Below are 21563 nucleotides of genomic sequence, written 5' to 3' on the forward strand. Positions count from 1 at the left end.
ATCTACAAAAGGAATTGAGCCAATAAGATCCTCATTTAAAAAACTTTAAAATGCACCCCTCCCTTTACTTTTAAGTATTCGCATTATTCCTTTTCCCAAAATTTCTATAATACATGCTGATAAAAAAAGAATTCAACATTGTAAACTGATTATATTTCAATCAAAAAAAAAAAGAATTCAAACAGCAGTGACTGCATATTTGCATATATTAAAAAACTACTGAGGGTGGCGTCACCAAGATGGTAACACAGATCATTCCTAACTTTGCTCCGCGTCACGAGAAGAACCAGCAACTATTACAAACAAGATGCCACTGAGAATCTGAGAATCCAAGGGAGAGGCTGCAATGCCCACCCCTGCACTACAGAGACCACGACAGACCACGTTAGAAGGGGACTGCCCCTGCCCTGGGCCAGCACAGCACCACGGCAAGAGGTCTCCTCTGTGCCTGTGGTCCCTCCAGGGGTAAAAGAAGAGCCCAGGGTCAATATCCAGCCCCTCCAGGCTCGTCCCCTGGGGACCACAGGAGCATCTGCCGGGCGTGACCATGGGGCATCTGATGGGGATGAAGAAGGGGGAAGGAGCTTGCAAGAAGCAGCACTTGGATCTCGGGAGGTCAAGCCCCTACCTGTAGCACCCAAGCAGCAACCCCAGCTAGCAGCTTGCTCATCTGTAGAACAAGTCAGAGGCACAGTCTGCCCAGGGAACTCAGTGGAGTGCATGTCTGCCTGCCTCAGATGAAGAGATCTGCCAGTCCTGGGGCCTGGTCTGTCCCCTCCCAGGCAGGGGAGCTGAATCAGACCCTGGTCCACAGCTGAGTGTAGCTCCTCGCCGCTCCCGATCAGAAAGCCTGATGGGGAAAACCTGCAGGCTGCTTGGGGCTGGCCCTCCCATCCCACCCAAGCAAGGGGGTCACAGTCCTGCCCACAAGAGTGAAGCTCCCAGCCCTCCCCAGGAGCTTCTGACCAAGAAACCCTGGCAGCTTCAGAGCACAGCAAACCTGGAGCAGAGAGCCCAGCAGGCAGAGCTGGTGGCCTGCAGAGCAAAGCCAGGGGCCCTGTTTGGCCAGGGAGCTTGTGGGGGCAGGTCAGTCTGAGTCAAGACCACAAACCAAGAGCCTTGGAGCTGGTTCTCCCACTGTGCCTGGGCAGGAAAGCTAGCTGGCAGCCCTGCGCATTGCTGAATAAAGCCTTCAGCGCACCCCACCAGGGAAGCTGAACAAAGCACATGGGAAGCTGCGTGGCCCACCTGACGGCCTTGCTAACAGGGACACTTGAGCAGAGAACACAGCCAGTGGCTTTCCCTGCCTGTAGAGCAAGACGGTGGCCCTACCTGACCAGAGAATTCAGGGCACAATCTTGCCTGATTCTAGTCCCCAGACAACAAGCTACGTGCGCCCTGGGGTCCGTCCTGCTCCCACCCCAGGGCAGAGAAGCTAATTCACAGCCCCATCTCCTGCTGAGTGTAGTGCCCCGTCCAGACCACCTACCAAGCCTACCCAGAAAGCCCAGGGACAGCCTCGCGGACGCAGGGAACAAAGCCAGCAGCCCTGTGCGCCTGTTCTCCACCTCTCGGTGGCACCACCCCCAGCCCCTGGCCTCAAAGCCTGGCCAGTGGCCCTGTCCAAAACAAGCCCTGACGGCAAGTCCCACTTGTCCAAGGACATGAGCAGCGGACACGTCTGCAACCCCAGACGGAGCTGACTGGTGCAGAACTGTCTCTGCCAAAGTGGACCTGCAGAGCCAGGAAGAGCAGACCATTCACTCACACGCACAAATGCTAACGAGAGGAGCCAAGAATCACGAAAAGTTCTGTGAGCGTGGCACAACCAAAGGAAACTCACAAAGCTCCAGAAACAACCTAAAGAAATGGAGATCTGTGCATTCTCACAGAATTCAGAATCATCTTCTTAAAGAATTTTAGTGAACTACAGAAACAGACAACTAAACAAAATTAGGAAGACAACGTATGAACAAAATAAGAAATTCCACAAAGAAATAAAAACCGTTAAAAACAAAGAAACAAATCCTAGAGCTAAAAAATACAATGACTGCATTGAAGAATTTAACAGACAACCTCAAAAGCAGAGCTGACCATGCAAAAAAATCAGTGACCAGGAAGGTAGGACACTGGACCTCACACGGTCAGAAGAGCAAACAAAAAAGAATGAAAAAGAGTGAAGAAAGCCTATGGGACTTACGGGACACGCTCAAAACAAATAATAACCACGTTGTGGGAATTCCAAAACAAAAAGGGAGAGAAAGTATATTTTAAGCAATAATCCAAAAGATCCCAAACCTGGGGAGAGAAATGAACACCCAGATCCACACGGTCCCAAGGGCCCCAAGCAGATATGGTACGTCTACACAATGGAATATTATTCAGCCACAAAAGGGAATGAAGTACTGATAACATGCCACAACCTGGATGAACCTTGAAAACATTATGTTAAGTAAAAGGAGCCCATCACAAAAGGCCACATACTACAATGATTCTACTCATATGAGAAGTCCAGAATAAGGAAATCTGGAGAGACAGAAAGCAGATTAGCAATTGCTTTGGGCTGGGGGTAGGGGTGGGACGGGGGGAAAGGGGATGATAGCTAACAGGTAGAATTTCTTTTTGAGGTGATGAAAATATTTGAAAATTAACTGTGGTGGTGACTGCACACATCTGTGAATATAATAAAAACCATTGAGCTGCATATGTGAAATCAGTGAATTATATCTCCATAAAACTGTTTTTAAAAAAAGAACCAAAAAAACAATATGAAAATATTCTAAACTCAGTTAGAGGGCTGTAACTTTCAAACAATGAGACTTATCGGTCACATATCAGATTGGCAAATATTAAAATGTTTGCTATTACCCAGTGCTGTTGAGGCTGTGGAAAACAGGCGCTTTTTACTGCTAGGGAGTAAACTAGTGTAATCTTCTTGGAAGTTTAGCAATATATCACCAGTTAAAATACATGCACCATTCGACCCAGCATCCCACCACTAGAACGGAGCCACCCCAGGTGCCCCAGCAGCGGTGTACAGCATGGAACAGGAAGGATGCTCACTGCAGCACTGCCTAAATTAGCAGATAACCTAAATACCCATCAGCGGGGGCCTGGGTGAATGGGTCATGCTGCATCTGTAGCACGGCATACCATGGAGCCATCGGGAAGGATGAGGCATAAGTGACACCAGCTGAGCAGAGAACAGTGCGTGTCCTTAGCAGCATCCTTTCTGTTCATAAAAAGCAAATACGCTATATATATGGATTATGCTTAAATTGTTTTTTGGAAGGATACACAGAGAACTGGTAACCACTTCTAGCCTTAGATATGAATAGCTGGTCCCTTGCATGAGATAAGAAGTACAGGAGCAGAGAAATAATGAGTCTGGCTTTTGACTGATAAAGTACATTTGGGAAAAAGACTGAGAAAGGAAAACTGGTATGTATTTCATATTTTCAAGTACTGTTTGAACGTTTTAATTATGCATATGCATTAGTCGTATTTGTAAGTTGTAAATAAAATGAAGTATTAAGGAAAAAAGGAAGATACCAACAAGCAAAAAAGATGAATGCCTGACACCAACTACTGCTTAACTCAGCACATCAAGGTCTCTTCCTCAGAAATTTATGCATCTGGGAAAGTTATTCCTGAGAAATCTCTATGTATTACTGCACATGATGGGGTAGGTAAGTCACTGATCTTAGTCTGAAAGGAGACGTCATGAGAGTCCAGAGCAATCCTACCAGCTTTCTGTGAAAAAGATCAAAAAGAAGTGCCACGTATTCAACCCCAGTTGAGTCCATTCCCCTATTCAAAGGAGAATGCAGATTCAGCAAGGACCCACTGTGCACTCAACCTGTGTCAGACCCTTCACACGCATTACAAAAAAGACAGTAAGAATCATGGGTCTGTTCTGGTAGCTGGTTTTTCTGCCCTAGGTCTACTTTTTTGGGGGAGAGAGGACCTTTGTTTATCTTCTACACCATCTTTTATTTTCCAGCTTTTGAAAAGTAACAAAACGGTATTAAAAAAAAATCCCTCAAACTTTTGTTTTCCTCATTTCTGTCGCTGTTTAGCACTTCCCAGCATTTCTGGGATTTCTGCAAGCTCTCTCAGCGTGTGTGCGCCCCGCAGTTTCTCTCTCCTAACCTCATTCATCGTGACCTCCTCTCCACTCCCCTCCCCGGCCCCCACAAACCCAAGCTGACATTCACAATTTCCTGGGTTTTCCCAGAACTCATACAGCAGGCTGGCAGCCCCGGATCTCTAACTCTTAAAATGATTTAAATGCAAGAAGTTCCCTTCCATGGTTCACATCACGATAAAGTAGAGGCAGCCCTTCTTGATCTGAATTGGAAGCACTTCGTTTGGCTCCTAATTACAATTTCGGGATAGAGGCACGCTTCAGGAAGGAAAACTCCAGAACAGCTCCGATTTATTATTACACCTGCTGTTTGGGGGCTGCAGAGAGTATGCAGGTGCACAGCAGTTTAGAACCACTGTAGCATCTTAATGCTTGAAGAACTAACACCCACCCCGACCCAGGAAAAAGACCAAGAGAGACTGGTGAAGTTGCCAAAACCCTCATTTCCGGCCTCCTCTTCTGCAGCCTGTTCTACTATGTTTCTGATGTTTCAAAACATAATTCTTACATCTTAAATACTGTATTTCCATTTCATAATTTCCTACGTGTAGTAACATAACTGCAGTGCACATCTACTGCTGCGTGGCAGCCAGAGTGACCTGTCCATTCTCCTTGGACACAAGAGGCTCCCTCCTGTTTCACACCTGTATCAGTTACTCCCTCCGTCCGCAATGTTCTTCCTTCTGGTATATGTAGGGCTGGCTCCTTCCTGTTGGTCAGGTCTCAGTGCAGATGGCCCGACCTCAGAGAGGTCCTCCCTGACCACCCAATCCTTAGTCATTGTCTACCACGTTACCCTGTTTACATATGTATTTGTTATCCAGTTTGCTTGTTTTTTAAAATCACAATCTGAAATCATCTTCTTTAGTTGTGTATTTCCTGATGGTCAGTATCTCCCCACCTGATGATAAACTTCTTGAGAGCAGGGACTAATCTGTCTTATTTATCACGATATGCCTTGTGCCTAAATCAGCAAATAGCAGAGTGGGCAGTCAAAACAAACATCTGTTCATTGTATAACTGAACATAATACTGCATGATTTTCCCACTGTACATTCCCTGAGACAAAATCTGATGATACTAAAAATTACCAGCAATTTTCAAACGCAATCTCAGAAACGTGAGTTGAATACAATAAATGGTCTTCGAGGAGTTGAAGCAGTTCCTTAAGTACAAATTAATTCTTCAGAGTAGTCAGGGAAATCCTTTCCTACACCAACTCTATAGTTAAAAACAAATACCAGTATCTGTACCTACATATCGATCGGTCTATCTACGTACACCATCTGTATCTGAAGCAACCTGTCAGGCCAACTGGTTCCTGTCTTAAAGCAGCTTACAACCTAACAGGAAGTTTCCAGCTACTGTTTTTTTCAGACATAAAACATTTCACCCAAAGTAAACAGAAGAAATTACTATGGAATATGGGATTATGTACCTGATGAATTATTTCCACTTAAGATATTTAGTGTTTCCATTGGGGGTAAAAATCGGAATAATTATTTGAGTAAGCTGTTTCCAAATCTCCACTTTTTTTTTCTGTAGAAATCTAACCTCCAAACCAGGTCCATCTGCTGTGGAAAACTGCTATGGTGCCCCCACGTCCGTGCATAAAGCCAGCCCTAGTACCAAGGACGGGCTACCCAGCCGAAGGCAATCTTGTACAGACAGAGCATGAAGGGAGATCTACTGCTTTGAACGTGGCTTTGTAAAGTCATGCCCCATGAAGAATAAATCTGTCCATCCACAGACCCTAAAATATGAGCCCTCTGACTACACATGAAATGGGGGAAATTATTTTCTCTATGAGTGGATAATGCATCAAACAAGTCCCTGCAGAAAAGAATGTCAAAGGTATGCCTGTCCTCAAACAGTGATCAGAGCGTATTAAAAAATAGAACTGTTACATAAAATTCCCTGTCACAGTAAGAAAGCAAGCTTAAGTCTTGTACGTTCGACCTCAAATATCTATCTTAATCTATAAAACAAGCAAAAAACCCCAGCTATATTCACGATAAGACTGAAGCATGGACCAGTCATGTCTGAAAAACATACACAGTGGTTTTTGACAAGGTGAATCAGCAGTTACAAAATATGCATTTGGTTCCACAATTCAGTTCAACCAACATGCATGCACACCTACTATGTACCAGGTACACAGCGTTAGGCGCCAGGACGAATAAATCATAGATCCCACTCACAGAACTTAGACGGAGACCAAAAAACAAACAAAATAGAGAAAAATCGGATTTGTTGACTCCAATGTGATGAGTCTTATAAAAGCAACAGGCACCTGTGATGCTGTAAGCAGTACTGCTGGCAGTCTGCGCTCTCTCCAGCAGTACATTCCTGGAATATACATCACACGGGAGTTTGCCAAAGAGGTGGTTTTCCTTTTGGGACCGGTGCCAAATAAACTGTGCTAAAGTGCACCCAATAAATTGGTAAACAGTGTGTTCAGAAAACAATGTTTCAATAGTAAGAAGAAACTGTGTTACTATAAAAGAGAAAATATTAAGCATCATGTCCTATAAAAATAAACAAAGTCAACATGTTACATAATGATTTTTTTCAAGACTCAAAAGAGGATAAAGAAGGAATAAGACAGTTATAGAAAATGTTACACAATGAACAAAACATTTTTATGATAGCTGTATTATCTGGTCTCCTCAGAAAAAAATTTCAAGGCAATGCTTTTTTTTTCCCCCTCAAAATAAATTTCCCTATGCTAGAAGGGACATCCGAAATTATCTCACTGACTCTGAAGCTGTTCTCAAAGTATAGGATTTATCTTTAATGATCATTTAGCAAGAAAATAACTTGGTATGATTAAATTTTCATAACTAATCTAAATATAATTGTTAAAAACAAGTAAATTAAATAGATGTATGTAAAATGAAAAGTTTTTAAAAACCTTTTAAAACAGTTTCCCCAAATCTTTCGGTAACCTGGAACCTTAAAGTTTTGCTAAGTCCAGTTAAATAATGAGTTAAGTTAAATTCACTGAATATCTGAATCATTTCCAAATAAGATAAAACACTGAAACACTAAATACTGAATATAGGTTTATCCACTTTTGGCTTTCTTTCTTTCTTTCTTTCTTTTTTTTTTAACATTTTTTAATTGATTTATAATCATTTTACAGCGCTGTGTCAAATTCCAGTGTAGAGCACAATTTTTCAGTTATACATGAACATATATATATTCATTGTCACATTTTTTCCTCCGTGAGCTACCATAAGATCTTGTATATATTTCCCTGTGCTATACAGTATAATCTTGTCTATCTGTTCTACAATTTTGAAATCCCAGTCTATCCCTTCCCACCCCCCGCCCCCTTGGCAACCACAAGTTTATATTCTATGTCTGTGAGCCTATTTCTGTTTTGTATTTATGCTTTGTTTGTTTTTGTTTTTTTTAGATTCCACATATGAGTGATCTCATATGGTATTTTTCTTTCTCTTTCTGGCTTACTTCACTTAGAATGACATTCTCCAGGGACATCATGTTGCTGCAAATGGCGTTATGTTGTCAGTTTTTATGGCTGAGTAGTATTCCATTGTATAAATACACCACATCTTCTTTATCCAGTCATCTGTTGATGGACATTTAGGCTGCACTTTTGGCTTTCTTTTACAGAGTTACTAAAGATACCTGGTTCTCTCAGTAAACATGTTTAGTGCCATACTGAAAAACTGTATTATGAGAATGCATATGTTTCTAGAAATGATGAAATGTATTCATAAACTGAACAATCTAAAGAATGCTGGTGTAACAGTTCACTTTTTTTTTCTTATTTTCACAAGAAATCAAGATTTGTAAGGGCTAAGAATTCTATTTCTTTAACGTAATTAAAGCCACTAGAAGTAATAAGGGAAACTTTGCCATATGTAAAAAAGGTAGGACGTGTCTTTTTGGTAAAAGAAGGCAAGAGACATGTGTTTTTGTTGAGAGAAAAGAAAGTAATTTGTCCTAAAGTGGGGCTTGTTATTTCAGAAAGGGAAAGAGGAAAAACAAAGAACAAAATCTGAAGGGATATTAAGAAAGTTGTGGCAGCTTTGTGGAAAGGGGATCTTGGGAAAGGAATTTTTGTGTGATCAGGCTCAGTAAGACTGAACGAATTTGTTATAAGCGTTTCAAAAAATAAGCTTTCATATCAATAGTGAACTTACGCAAAACTGGAACTTGATTTTCTTTCATCTAATAAAAGAACAAAGTTTGCCTGGACTATTGATCCCCTGATAAGATTCTGTGAAAAGTTTTTTCTTACCTTTTAAGTAATCTGCCTAGAAAGCAAAGATTCTGTGTTTTATCAAAATTATTTCCTGTGCTTCATGTTATCTTAATCAGGTCTCTGACTATTTAGGAAAACAGCGTCTTCTAAAAGAGCTAAGTTTTGCTCAGAAATATGTAACCTTCTTAGGTCATTATTGTTTTATGATAATCTGTGATCCTATTTAGTCAAGCGTCCAAAACTTTGATATTTTTGAGAAACTTCCCAAAAAACAAATTCTAAAGGAAGTCTTTTTGACCTGAAAGTAAACCTGGGAATTTCCAGAGGGCTCCTAGAAAATCTCAAAAGACTGTTCTCTCTCTTTATAAAAAGAGGAATTAAACTAATTAGGCTTTTTTGTTATGTTAAAATACATGGGAAGCGTTGTCAAATAGTGACGATAAACCTTAGGTTGTACTGTATGGGTGAGTGCTATTAATGTAAGTGTTCTAGAAATTGTATAAAGTTCCTCAAATTCTGATATGTCCTGGTATGACGTTATCAGTCATAATGCTAGTTAGTATCTCAAAATGTGTGTCACAGAAATAACCATGTTTTTAGTACAGCAATCTTTTCAGAGTGCACCCCTGGGAGAGGAAGACCTTAGCCACCACTCCTGAGATTTCATCTATTAGAACAGACATCTCTACAAAGACTCCTTCCAACCTCAGTCGGAAAGGCTCTTACCAGGTATTGTTAACCAACCCTCGCGCAGTCAAACTCCAAAGAATAGACTCTTGGATGAACACATCACATCTAAAGAAAGCACCAAACGCTGGCTGGACCTTCATACCAACCACTGCCCACTTCAGTGACCTGAAAATGCAGACAACGTCTGAAGGAGACAGCTTTCCCAAGATGACTGAACCAGGCCCATACACCTTTTTCTCCCTCTCTTTCTTGGGAATAAAATGCTCTTCCATCTGCCTTTCCAAATCTATTGCAAAAAAAAGGGAAAACTTTCTCACTGTTAGGTCTGTCACTAGAAACTCCAATTTGTTCATGATGTTGGAGATCCATTGGTTCTACCTGTAACCAATTTTCCTTAGTCCCAAATGCCACTGTCAGTTATACCCACAAGCCTACAGGTGTCACCTATTGGGTTAGGCTGTTACAGTCAGGTGTTCCCATGCCTTGATTCAGCCTTTCTCCAACCATAACAATACACCTCCACCATCTGTGGGACCATTACTCCCCGATACCCTTTTTGTTACTAAAATGCCATCTGTTTCTCTGTACCCAAGGGAAGTGCAAGAAGGCTAACTCCTCTTTTCAAGGCTTTTAGGAAAGACTCCTTTGGACTGGGATGGTACCTTACAGAATATCACCCCAATTCCTGTGACCCCCTAGCTTGGAAAGGCCAATCAGGAAATTCTAGCTAGTGAAACTATCAGTAACTAGACCTTAGCTGGAGTTCCCTGTGCTTCACCTGGTTTTATCTTTGTCTGCAGCGGGTGACATTTCTCACGGACGTAAGAATGTTTAGACAGCTGGTGAGTCCGAGGTCAGTGCTGATGGGGACATTAAACTGTCAACATCGGTAACGAATCGGAAGCCTCCCGTTGGTTCTCCCCATTAAACCTCCACGGCTGCCTTAACAGGAACTTCCAGGAAGCACACATGGCTCTGGGGTTGCTTCCATAGGGAGAGTCCTTCTCCCACTGGTTGCTGAACGTGCCAATGAACACATGAGCAGAAATCCCTCCCTGACGTCAGGAGGGCTGGCCAGCTCCACAGCCACGGCACCGGCAGCCGGCCAACGATCCCGCGACTCGTTGGCTAAAGCGGTTTTGGACAATCGTAGCTACTTGCTGAGCGAGGAGGCATTTGTGCAGCAGCAAGTGCCATCTGTTGCTTATGGACTAATGCCTCTGGGAGGATACGATTCAGCTGCACAAGAGCAGGGAGCAAGTACACTGGTTCCATCAAACTTCACCTGACTCTCCGTGGTCCTTTGCCTTGTTCAGCTGGCTGCCTTTGGGTCTAGGGTTATGGTTTAGAACCATCAAATGACTTGGATTTGTCATGTTACTTTAACTGTTTTGCATAATTATTTTTAAACTTTGTACTTGTTGCCTGCCAAATCTCTGCAGAGGTGATGCATCAAATAGAGTAATGTTACCTCTTTTGAGATCATCTCCAATGCTATGACCTTGATAAGATACAGACTTTAGATGAGAGGTGTCTGAAAGTTCTCCTGCCTGCCTACCCTTCCTTGTTACTCAAATAGGGCTTCAACAGTTTCCAGTTTGTGCACTTTCCCTCTGACATGGGACATGACAACCAGGAAAGGTCCTTCCTCGCACCAAGGAACAGAACCACCAAAACATGACTCTTGAGCAATGATGCTTCTGGGGAAAGATCTTGATCAAAAGGGGAAAATGTGAAAATAAATAAAGAAAACTTCATTTAAAAAGGGAGTTGAGAAGCCCTGAAGGGAGAGCTCTCATACGCTACCTCTCACTGCCACTTGCAGACCCCAGCAGGAAGTTTACTCTACACAGAAGTTTACTCTCCCCAGCAGAAGGAAGATTTGCCAAGCACCAGCCCAGCACACAGTAACAGCCCATTCAGCTAATGAGAAGCTGCTGCCACCCTGCACTCCTGCTCTTCTCCAATGAACTTTTGTTTGAAGCAGACCCTCTCAACTCCCCACCTCCATAAAAGCATGCTTCTCTCTTGTTCTTCAGAATTTCCTGTGATTCACAATAGTTTTCCTGTCCCAAATTGCAATTCCTCCACCATTTCCAAATAAACTCATTTTGCTGGTACATTAACTGGCTATTTAATTTTTAAGGTTGACACACCATACACAAAATACATTCAAAACGGACTAAAGACTTGAACAGAAGACCTGAAACCATAAAACTCCTAGGACAAAACTTAGGTGGTGAGTCCCTGACAATGGTGTTGGCAATGACTTTTTAAAATCTGACACCAAAAGCAAAAACAAACAAGTGGGACTGCATCAAACTAAAAGCCTTCTGCACAGCAAAGGGAACCATCAACAAAACGAAAAGGCAACCTACTGAATAGGAGAAGATACTTGCAGATGATATAACCAATAAGGGGTTAATATTCAAAATATACAAAGAAGTCATATAACTCAACATCAGAAAAAAACAAACAATCCAATTAAAAATGGGCAGAAGCTGTAAATAAACATTTTCTCAAAGAAGACATAAAGATGACCAACAGGTACGTGGAAAGACACTCTACTTCACTAATCATCAGGGAAATGCAAATCAAACCCATAATGAGATATCACATTACATCTGTTAGAATGGCTATTACCAAAAAGACTAGAAATAATAACTGTTGCAGAGGATATGGAGAAAAGGGAACATCTGTGCACTACTGGTGGCAATATACACTGATGCAATCATTATGGAAAACAGTATGGAGGTTCCTCAAAAAATTAAAAACAGAATTACTATATGATCCAGCTATTCCACTTCTGGGTATTTAACTGAGGCAAACAAAAATACTAACTCAAAAAGATATGTGTATGTCCATGTTCATTTCAGCATTATTTACAACAGCCAAGAGATAGAAACAAACTTAGCGTCTATCAATGGGTTAATAGATGAAGAAATTGTGGTATATATACCAAATGGAATATTATTCAGCCATATAAAAGGAGGAAACCTCTCCATTTGTGACAATATGGATGGACTGTAAGGGTATTATGCTAAGTGAAGTAAGTCAGAGAGAGAAAGACAAATACTATCTGATCTCTTTAATATGTGGAATCTAAAAATAAAGAAAGAAATCAAACAAGCTCATAGATACAGAGAACAAATTGGTAGTTGCCAGAGGTGGGGCTGAGGGTGTGAGAGTAAAGGGTGAACTGTTTTTTATTTTTATTTTTAGTGTGTTTAAATAAATTGAATTTTCAAAAAAGAAAAAAAAGGTCAATAGAAAATGACACCAAATAATTGAATAAAGTATTAAAAAAACAAAACAAAACACTTTCACAACTGCCCAACAATCATATCAATTGTATTTACAGTAATCTAGCTAGTCTTTTTTTTTTTCCACTGAAAAACTTTCGGTAGAATTACTAAAACTAGAATAAAAGTGTATTTGACTATGTGGACCCAGAAACCAGCAGGCAGAGATAATGAAAAGCAAGCCCAGAGGCAAACTGAGAATGTGAACGTGGAGCACTAGGAAACCCATGAGGATAAAAACCTCACAACACTGCGTGAATGTATTTAATGCCACTGCGTTGTACACTTACAAATGGTTAACGTTGTGAATTTTACGTTATGCATATTTTTCTACAATGAAATAAATTTTAAAAACCCCTAAAACTCCAAGAACTCAGGATTTGGTCCATTCTATAATGTGTTCAAATATTAGAGCATTCAATAAATATTTGTTGAGTAAAACTAGAGAAAATGGGTTCACTGATAGGATCTGTGTACCTTTTTCTAGTTTCTACTTCCGTCAACTCTTAAAAAGGATAGTGGGAAGATAAACTAAATACTGCTTACAAGAAACATGCCTTGACGGTTTACTGTTTATAACATCTACTTACATTTATAACATCAGCTGTTTCCTATCTCTTCCCACAGTAATGAACTCAGAAAATCAAGGAAGAAATTCACTTGTCTCAATTAAAAGCACAAGAAAAAAGGTTTTATGTATGTTTCAACAGGGAAGCAAGGTGGTGGGCTGAAATCTAACTGATGGTTGAAATATAAGTAGGGTCTCCTGAGAGTCCACCGCGGCAAATTAAGGCTGCCATGGCTCACCAGCTTAGAGTAACTTGTTCCACCAGCAAGATCAGGACACCTGGTATTCATAGTTCATGCGCTTCAAAACTCAGTAATAAATTCCAGCATGCTTTTAGTTTTAGAATTTATTCACACCTTCACCAGACTGAGAAAGACTATTTATCCAGAAAACCATCACTGACGGATGCCCTCTCACGGCAACCCTTGAGGGATTTATGAATGAACAACTCATGGTTAAAAACCAGTGTACCAGCTTACACATACTTTCCTAGTTGATAATACTTTATAATATGCTAGACAGATAAAAATCTGTTTCCTGACCCTTTTAAACTCACCTGTTCGGGTAGCATTAGAGTCTTCTGTAAGCAGAGACTTCTTTGTGCCTTGAGATCCTATAAAAACAAAATAGCCTGTGATGAAAGGACATTTCGTATTTAACTAAGAACAATGTGTTTCTTTCTGCCCCTGGGGTGGCGGTGGAATGGGGGACGAGAGATATTCCACAGGAAGTTCTACTGTTGCCACTGTTGCTATGAAACACACCTCAAAACTGTCAGTAAATCTAGTAGTGGTATTTAGCATTAATAAATAAGACCGAGAACATACAGCTAATAACTTACATAGGACTTACTGCGTACCAGCCACTGATACAATAGGTTTGCCAAAGTTCATTAACCACATGAGGACACAGTGATTGGTGAGGAATTTCTATGGACAACTCTGCTCTTCTGATTAGAGTGGACCATGTGGCGAGGGGCTCTTCCTATTAATGGGTGCCCAGAAGTCTTGCACCACCAACACCCCTAACTTCATACAATGGAGAGAAGATGAAATGGGTAAAGATTATCATTTTAAATTGCAAGACTTCTCAATATAAATCTTTTAATTTTTAACTAGTACCTTAAAAGTTGGAAAAAGTTCCGAAGAATTCTATCTATGCCCCAGGCAAACAACTTTTCAGAGTGGACTATTCGCCTTGGGTCTTTGTATAACAGAAGACTAAATACATAAAATACATGGGAAATGAGCAAATATATTACTGTGTACTTCTCGCAAAGACAGGCCTCCCCCACCAAAGAAATCTTCAAAGTACACAGGAAGTAAGCAATAGCAACTTTGAAGGAGTTATCTTTACCGCGTGTGCAGATGTCTCCCTCTTGCTGGGACCATAATCCATTTATCACAAAAGGATACGGTGTGAAGATTAAATTTGGAAAAAGATCAAGGTCCATAGACTACACAGATGTATTTAAGCAGCAGGTATCAAGTAACTGCCAACATTATGAAGCGCTTATGCCAGGCCTTGTGGGGAGCATGCAACCTGCGTGCGCTCGCCTAACCCTCACTCCTGTTCTGAGATAGGAACACTGCAGTGTAGTGACAGGAACTGAGGCCCAGAAGACGCTGGGAAGTGGCAGAGTCTGCACTTGGACCAGGCTGTTTGAGTCCAGACCCTGTACGTGTGAGCGCCAAAACAGAACTGCTGATTTTCTACCACAAACCTGCTTTTGCCCCGGTGTTTCCGGTTGTTGCACTACCAGCTGTTCAACCCTAAAACCAGGAGGTCGTCTTTTGATTCTTCCTTCTTCCTCACTCTACTGTCCAATCCTCAGTCCCGCCCCCCAAATAGATTTGGAGTCTATCCACCTATCTCCACCACCACGTGCCACCCTCTTTTGCCTACTACAAGAGCCTTCTGCTTCTGTCTCCTTGCTGTTGTCACTCTTAAGAGGGATGATTTCCTGGTTTAACTCTTTCTTCTTTCCTTTCCTTCCCTTTCCCTCCCCTGCTTCCTTTCTTTCGCTTGAGGAAGAAGGCAGAAGCGGATGACCTTCCTAAGCTCTTTCTAGCTCTAGGACCGTTTCTCCTTTTTCTCAGTAAATACTTCTGAAGCACCTACTACGGGGCAGGCACTAGAGATAGAGAAGGTCACGGATGAGCTAAATCCCAGGAGGCTGAGGCTCTACATGACAAAAAGACCAAGTATTAAAACGGAATACTGCACTAAATGGGAAGAAAAGAAAGTTAAGTTCATGAAGTGGCAGACTCACTAAAGATTAATTTCACCTCCTAATTGGCTACCCATTATGGTGGCTCCCAAAGCCTGGGAATCACGTTAGAAAGTCCCTGTTACTTGGATTCCCCCTTGCAGGGAAGTAACACTGTAACTAGGGCTTGCCTAAGATTTGATAGATGTAATCAAGAGAGTTGGAAGTGGACATCTGCTGGCATCCTGTATGGCCCCTTGAATGCATCAGTTCTGAAGCCACCTAAATCCTTGGACTCTGCAGTTAAGGGTCAATAAAGCCCCTCCTTTTTCCTAAGGTTGTTTAAAGTGGGTTTCTGTCACTTGCCAACAAGAGTCCTGATTAACAGCCTCCCCTCGCAGTACCTTACGTCTTTCACTGCTTTACCACAACCCATCCTGCTTGCCACTTGCTAATTTGTTCATTGTCTTCTCCCTCCTCCAACTGAGGGTATTTATGAAACTATGCAGCAGACGGTGAAGGATATTTTAAAAGAAGAATTTCAATAATGGTTTTATCTTCTCCTGAAATATCCTGGGCATGACAGTATTGTAGATAAAGTATTATCTACTTGAAGAGCCAACGTCACCTAACGTAACTTAATGACAAAACGGTTAATTGCGAGTTTGGAGTCCAGTCTCTGAAATCAAACATGTGTTAGCTGTTTTACTCTGAGTAAGTTGGGTAACTGCTAAGCCTTGGTTTCCTCATTTATGAAATGGGGATAATACTGTGAGGACCCAATGGGATGATGTCTGGGCCTCAGCACAGTGTGAGGAGCATATGAAAAGTGTCTAGTAAAAATGAGTTTTAATATAAGCTTTACGATGATAAAAATCACTATAGTTCATAATGACACTTTCTACAGATTACACACTGCATATAAAGACTAGGATAACTTTTACTTGCTCTGTTGAGACATCTCTGAAGAGCCCTCTTTTACTCTAGTTTCAAAGTGACACTGTAGTCTGGAGAAGTGGATTCCAGCTCACATTGGTGAGAATAGTTCATGAAATCAAAGCTCTCATACAATATTCCAAGTTTTCCAAATAGCAGTAACCTCTAGTGAGACATTAAATAATAAACAGTGAGTATTAAAATAGGGCACACACACACACAATCTGTGTTACCAGGGCAAAAGAAAAAAGCAAGGACACTCGCTCCATAATTCACTAGGAAAACAAGATAGTTCACTTTTACAGTAAAACATCTCATAATATTGCAAATATGTTGGACATGATTTTGCTGATCATTCTTTCCTTAAATGATCTCAAAATTAGGTCTACAAAGTCAGTTTGTCACATGGGCAATTCAGCAAGACAAACAAACAAAAAATTCAGCAAAACAAACGAAAATTGTTATTGTCTAATTCACCCAGGTTGTTCTAGTAAAAAGCAGGTGCTGTGCCTGAACCACCTGGTTTTGCAAACTGCCGTCTTCATCTCTCGCTGGATAAAACTAATGTAAGGCTAAATATACAGTGGATAGAATTTAAAACCATGAAAAACTTGGGTCACTTAAAGTAACTTATTCTAGTTTATTGACCATTACCCCGTGACCTCACTTCTATGAAAGTTGACAAAGAGAAAACAAAATTTACACAGCAAATCCCAGCTCTCCTGGCCTTATCCAAAGAGGACTTTCTTAAAGTCCCCAAAGGGCCAAGGGCCTAAAGGGACACCCCCACCTTCCCCAAGAAAAGAAATGTCAAAATCATCTTGTTGCGACATCCTAGACTCCTAACAACCGGGCAGCTGTGATCTTAAGGCTGCTCAGCTGATAACGCGCCTCGGCCGGTGGCCGGTGGCCGGTGTTGACTGTACACGAGGCACAAGCCTCACCTGCGCCCGGGGGAGCAGGGCGCACTCCCCAAAGCTCAAAACCCTCTATATTTGCCCCTAAATCTTAACTTCACGCGTCTGGGGTCCTGATGACTAGAAATCATTTGTTTGATATTACACAATTAGACGATGAAGCGCCGGAAAACGCCTGAAAGGTTCCGCAACGCACTGGTAGACATGTTTGCGCAGGAATCGCTCGACATCTTTTTCAATCCACCTAATCGTTTACCAAGGAAGCTTGAGATAAACTCTAACCTCCCAGGACACATTAACTTCAGGGAAAGAATGTTAACAACTAACTTGAACCCTCTGCTGAAGGCCCGTCCTTCGGTAACTCAACAAGTTACACGCACTCCCCCAGGCCTGGGACCGCCGCTCGCAGAAAAACTGATGGGAGGGACCGGACCACTTCTCCAGCAGGCAGGCCGGGGGCAGCGGGAGGCCGGCCCGAGCCCCAGTCTCCCCCGGCCCCGGCCCCGGCCCCATCAGGCCACCTCCAGGTCGGCCCCGCGCGTTCGGCCTAAGACTTGCAGAACTTTCCGCACCACCCGATCCCAACTTGGAAACTCCCGATGGGCAGCGCGCCTCCTCCCGGGGCCGGGGCTGGCGACCCCCGCGGCCACTTACCGTCCAGGTCCGTGCTGTCGGCGACCATCTTCAGCAGCGCTATCACCAGCACTACCCCCAGGGCCAGCGCGGCCAAGAAGCCTCGCGAGCCGACTCCCATTGTTCCGAGGGCAGGGCGCGGAGGCCTCGTGGGTTCCCAGCCCAGACGGCGGCGGCGCGGGTGAGCGCGGCTCTCAGGCGCGCCCCAGCCGGCTCCGCGTGCGCTTCCGCCGCGCACGCCTCCCCTCCTGCCGCCTGCCCCCCGGGACCAAATAGGGCGCGCGAGCCGGGCCTGGAGGGGGCGGGGCTGCCGGGCCGGGGGCGGGGCCGGCGCGCGGGGCGGGGCGTGCGTTCGGAGCCCCCGGGCGCCCCTCGCTGCCTCCCCGCCCCGGCTCGCGCCCGTGAGCCCCAGAGCGCTCGAGCAGTTTCCTTTCTTTTCGGAAATGGTAGTTTTGTTCTCTTGGATAAAAGCGAGCGCCTCTGCCTCTCCGGATACCCAGCACGCCGGGCTTCGCTGGGCCCGAAAGGAAGTCTCTGAAGAATAGTTTTCAGGTGGGGCGCAGGAGTGAGGGGGAAGTTGCAGGCCAGGGCAGCAGAAAGGGAGGTCCAGGGAAGAAGCTGGAGTGGGTGGGATTCCCTCTGAGGGATACTGGGCCATCAGGGTCCCGTCCCGTCCCCCCCCCCCCCCCGCCCCAGAGACTCAGCCTAAGATGGGGCGGGGGGGGCGTCTACAAATTCATTAAGTTCATAGTAAAACATCCATGATCTCTTACCCCAAATTGTACCTCATCCTATTCCACAGGTTCCCCCTTTTCTAGATAAAGATAGATTCCGTGTCCAGAGATAGATTATTGGAGGGAACGGGCCGGGGTTGGGGGAAGAGTTGTAGCTATTCACCAGCAAGTATAGCCCGCAAGGTCGAGCGTGCACAAGTCTGCCCTCGTCTCTTCTCTCCTTGGTGTCTGCTGTCCCAGTTCGGATGGAATAACCTGTTTGAAATAGTTTTGGGGCTAAGTTCCTCTGCAGCCCTTGGAGCCAATTCTCCTCACCTGTCTTGACTTGCAGTGCATTTTGTTTCTGCTAAGAACTCTGAGGTGACCTGTAGCAACCTGGGGCTGATGCAAGAGAACAAAGATTGAGCCCTGATTTGGGTGGAAAACCCTCAGCTGAGATAGATGACAGAAGGATCCTGGTGAATTCACCCCACCTCACTCTAAATGTTGTAGATCTTTGATACCTGACCCAGATTTCATGACATAAAGGCCATGATATTGCAGTTAAATTCCCAAAAATTATGTTAGGAGAGATAGTACTTTTTGATCTCAGGTAAGTCTGTCAATAGAGACTTGACTAATCACAGAGGTTAACCTGGGCAGTCTGTCCTAAATTCACAGACTTCCAAACTTGCAAATGCTCTCTGGCATCCACCACAGGCAAAAAAGCAAGCACTGCACATTTAGCTTTTGGTTTACTCCACATAATTGGACGATCTGATTTAGGAATAAATTGTTCTGTTGACTGTCCACCCCGTTGTCCAAGCATTTCACAGTCCAGACTCAGTGTGTCTTTCCAGCGTTGGTTCGGCTAACCATGAACAAGATGCTCCTGTTCTTTGGCATTTGACAGGAGTAGCGGTGGCGGTGGCTGACTTGGTTGGCAGCACTGGCAGCAACAGCAGTCTCTCAGTAGTGGCAAGACGGAGTTTCTGATGCAGAAGTGTCACTGGTGGGGAACTGCAACGGAGACGGTTCCCTCGCTGGACTAGTTCTGCGGTGGTTTTGCACATTTTTCCTGGAGACCTAGTCTGTGTCATGATTCTCTTCACCCTCCAATAATTCTGAGAGTCACCCAGTATCTTCAACATACTCCCTTTCTGCTATATCAGCAAAGTCAGCTTTCTCACAATTAAGAGTTCTGACTTTATGCAGTTATGTCTTTTTTCCCTGTAGTAGGCTAAAATCTCCATTAGATGCTTTACCAGCTATTTACTGAGTGCTTACTGTGTGATGGGCAATGTCCTAACAGAGCTGACTGTGTAGTGACAAGACCGATACATTGACAGTTGTAGACTAGGAACTGAGAGTGTGACAGAGTGTAATGGAAAAGCAGACAGTGGAGCCAGGGTCTGTGTCTTTATGTTTGTACCTGAGGGTATAACACACTTCCTGTCATATAGAAGGCATTCAATTTGTATTCGTGGAAAGGATTTTAAGTAGAGATAAACAGAGCAGCAAAACTCTGGTACTCTTCTCCTTCAATTATAGTCTTTTTTTTTTTTTAACCCATCCTGTATCTCCCATATGTCTGTATTTTTTTATTTGAAGTATTGTCAGTTACAATGTGTCAATTTCTGGTGTATAGCACAATGTCCCAGTCATGCATATATATATACATATATATTCATTTTCATATTCTTTTTCATTAAAGGTTATTATTACAAGATATTGAATACAGTTCCTTTGTCTGTATCTTTGACTTAAGGTCAACAAAGGGTACACCAGAGATTGGAACCATCACTCATTCATCCAATCAGGCAATATCCAGAAATTCTTTGCACATATAACATGTACTGGGCCCCATGTTAGGTGCTAGGAAACAGCAGTGAATAACACAGATCTATCTGCCTCATAAAATGACACGCCCAGTGAGTGGTTTAAAAGTGAGTTAATTTCTAGATAGGAATGGCAGAAGCTGCTTCTGTTATGACTGTACAAGAGATATTGAGATGCCGTGTTTTCCCACTGAAACTTATATCCCACACTTACATTTTTATTCATTTAAGAAGAAAGAGGTAATAGAGGAAGGCTTATCTGATTTGATGTCCACAAATGATTACCTTCTAGCTAGGTATAAATCAGTCTGTTGATAAATCCACATTTGCGGGAAGAACAAATCAGGATCGACCTGACTTTGCGACCGTGGGGCAGCTGCAGAGAAGGCAAGGCAGTGGAAGGATTTAACACAAGAGTGTAAGTTGGCCTGTGGCCGTTTTCCCGTTTCTGCCAGTTTCCCGTCAACTTCCATTTTCGCAGATTGACAACATGTTATACACTGTGATTAATTAAGTCTTCCCAATGAAAGCTGATTTTCTGGGTCTCTTCCCTCTTCTTTACCCTGGTTCCTTTCCCTGTGTATCAGAGCCTCTGTGTTTCTTGCACTTTCTTCTTCCCTCTCCTTTCAGTTTTTCCTTCTTGTTTTTTCTCTCAGAGGACAAGCTTTAGCCAGAGTGAATCTGTTCAATTAATCCAAAAAACAACAACAAAAACCCCACCTTTCCGTGTATCTTGTGTTCTGTGCTCTACAGGATTCTCAGATTAAGACAAGAGCAAAAGAAAAAATTAAACAAGCTAAAAACAAGTAAAGGCAAAGATAAACAGAAAGAACAATGAACTCCTACACAGGTGGACTTTCTTCTTGAATTAAGGAGGCAGAGAAGAAAGAGCCCTGGGTAGACTGAAGTTTCTAAGGAATGACTTCTCAAAAAGGGATTGGAGCGCTGTGTCTGAATCTGAAGGGTCTGGCTGGGAGAGAGGTGGTGGTGGTGAGTTTTCAGTACAGATCTGGGCAGGATTGTGTTGTGCTTATGAGGACAGTAGGAGGGTGAGATCAGAGTTCAGAAACTTCAGGTGATGCGCACCAGGAAGCCCCCTGAGCCTTCCCATTGTGAGTCCGGGTTATTTATCAGCTCCTACTTGGACTCTTTTTGTTTTAGGAGGCTACAGGCATTCAGCATACTTTCCTTTACTGTTTAAAAGTCATGGCCACCTACCCCCTTCTTTGGTGTTCTTATTTCTGCAAGCCTTCACATAGAGTCCCCAGACCATTCTAGACTAAGAGCTAATCACGATGGAGAAATTGGTAATAGATAAAATTGTTATTGTGAGGAAGTTAAAGAAAAATCTGAAATAAACTTCTTAGAGCCTTAAT

The 21563-nt window shown here is 43.0% G+C and overlaps 1 protein-coding gene across 1 annotated transcript in view; it reads right to left on the reverse strand.

Annotated features, from left to right (window-relative positions):
- TMEM123 (transmembrane protein 123) overlaps nt 1–17887 on the reverse strand; it is a 43278-nt gene extending 25391 nt beyond the window's left edge. Inside the window, exons 1-2 of the mRNA XM_031460644.2 lie at nt 17658–17887; nt 13498–13554 (exon numbers count right to left, since the gene is read on the reverse strand). Of these exons, the coding sequence (XP_031316504.1) occupies nt 13498–13554; nt 17658–17757 (157 nt within the window). The 5' untranslated portion in view covers nt 17758–17887. The remainder of the gene's footprint in view (nt 1–13497; nt 13555–17657) is intronic.
- Nucleotides 17888–21563: the final 3676 nt, after the last annotated feature.

Source organism: Camelus dromedarius, chromosome 12, assembly GCF_036321535.1.
Source record: "Camelus dromedarius isolate mCamDro1 chromosome 12, mCamDro1.pat, whole genome shotgun sequence".
NCBI classification, from domain to species: domain Eukaryota; kingdom Metazoa; phylum Chordata; class Mammalia; order Artiodactyla; family Camelidae; genus Camelus; species Camelus dromedarius.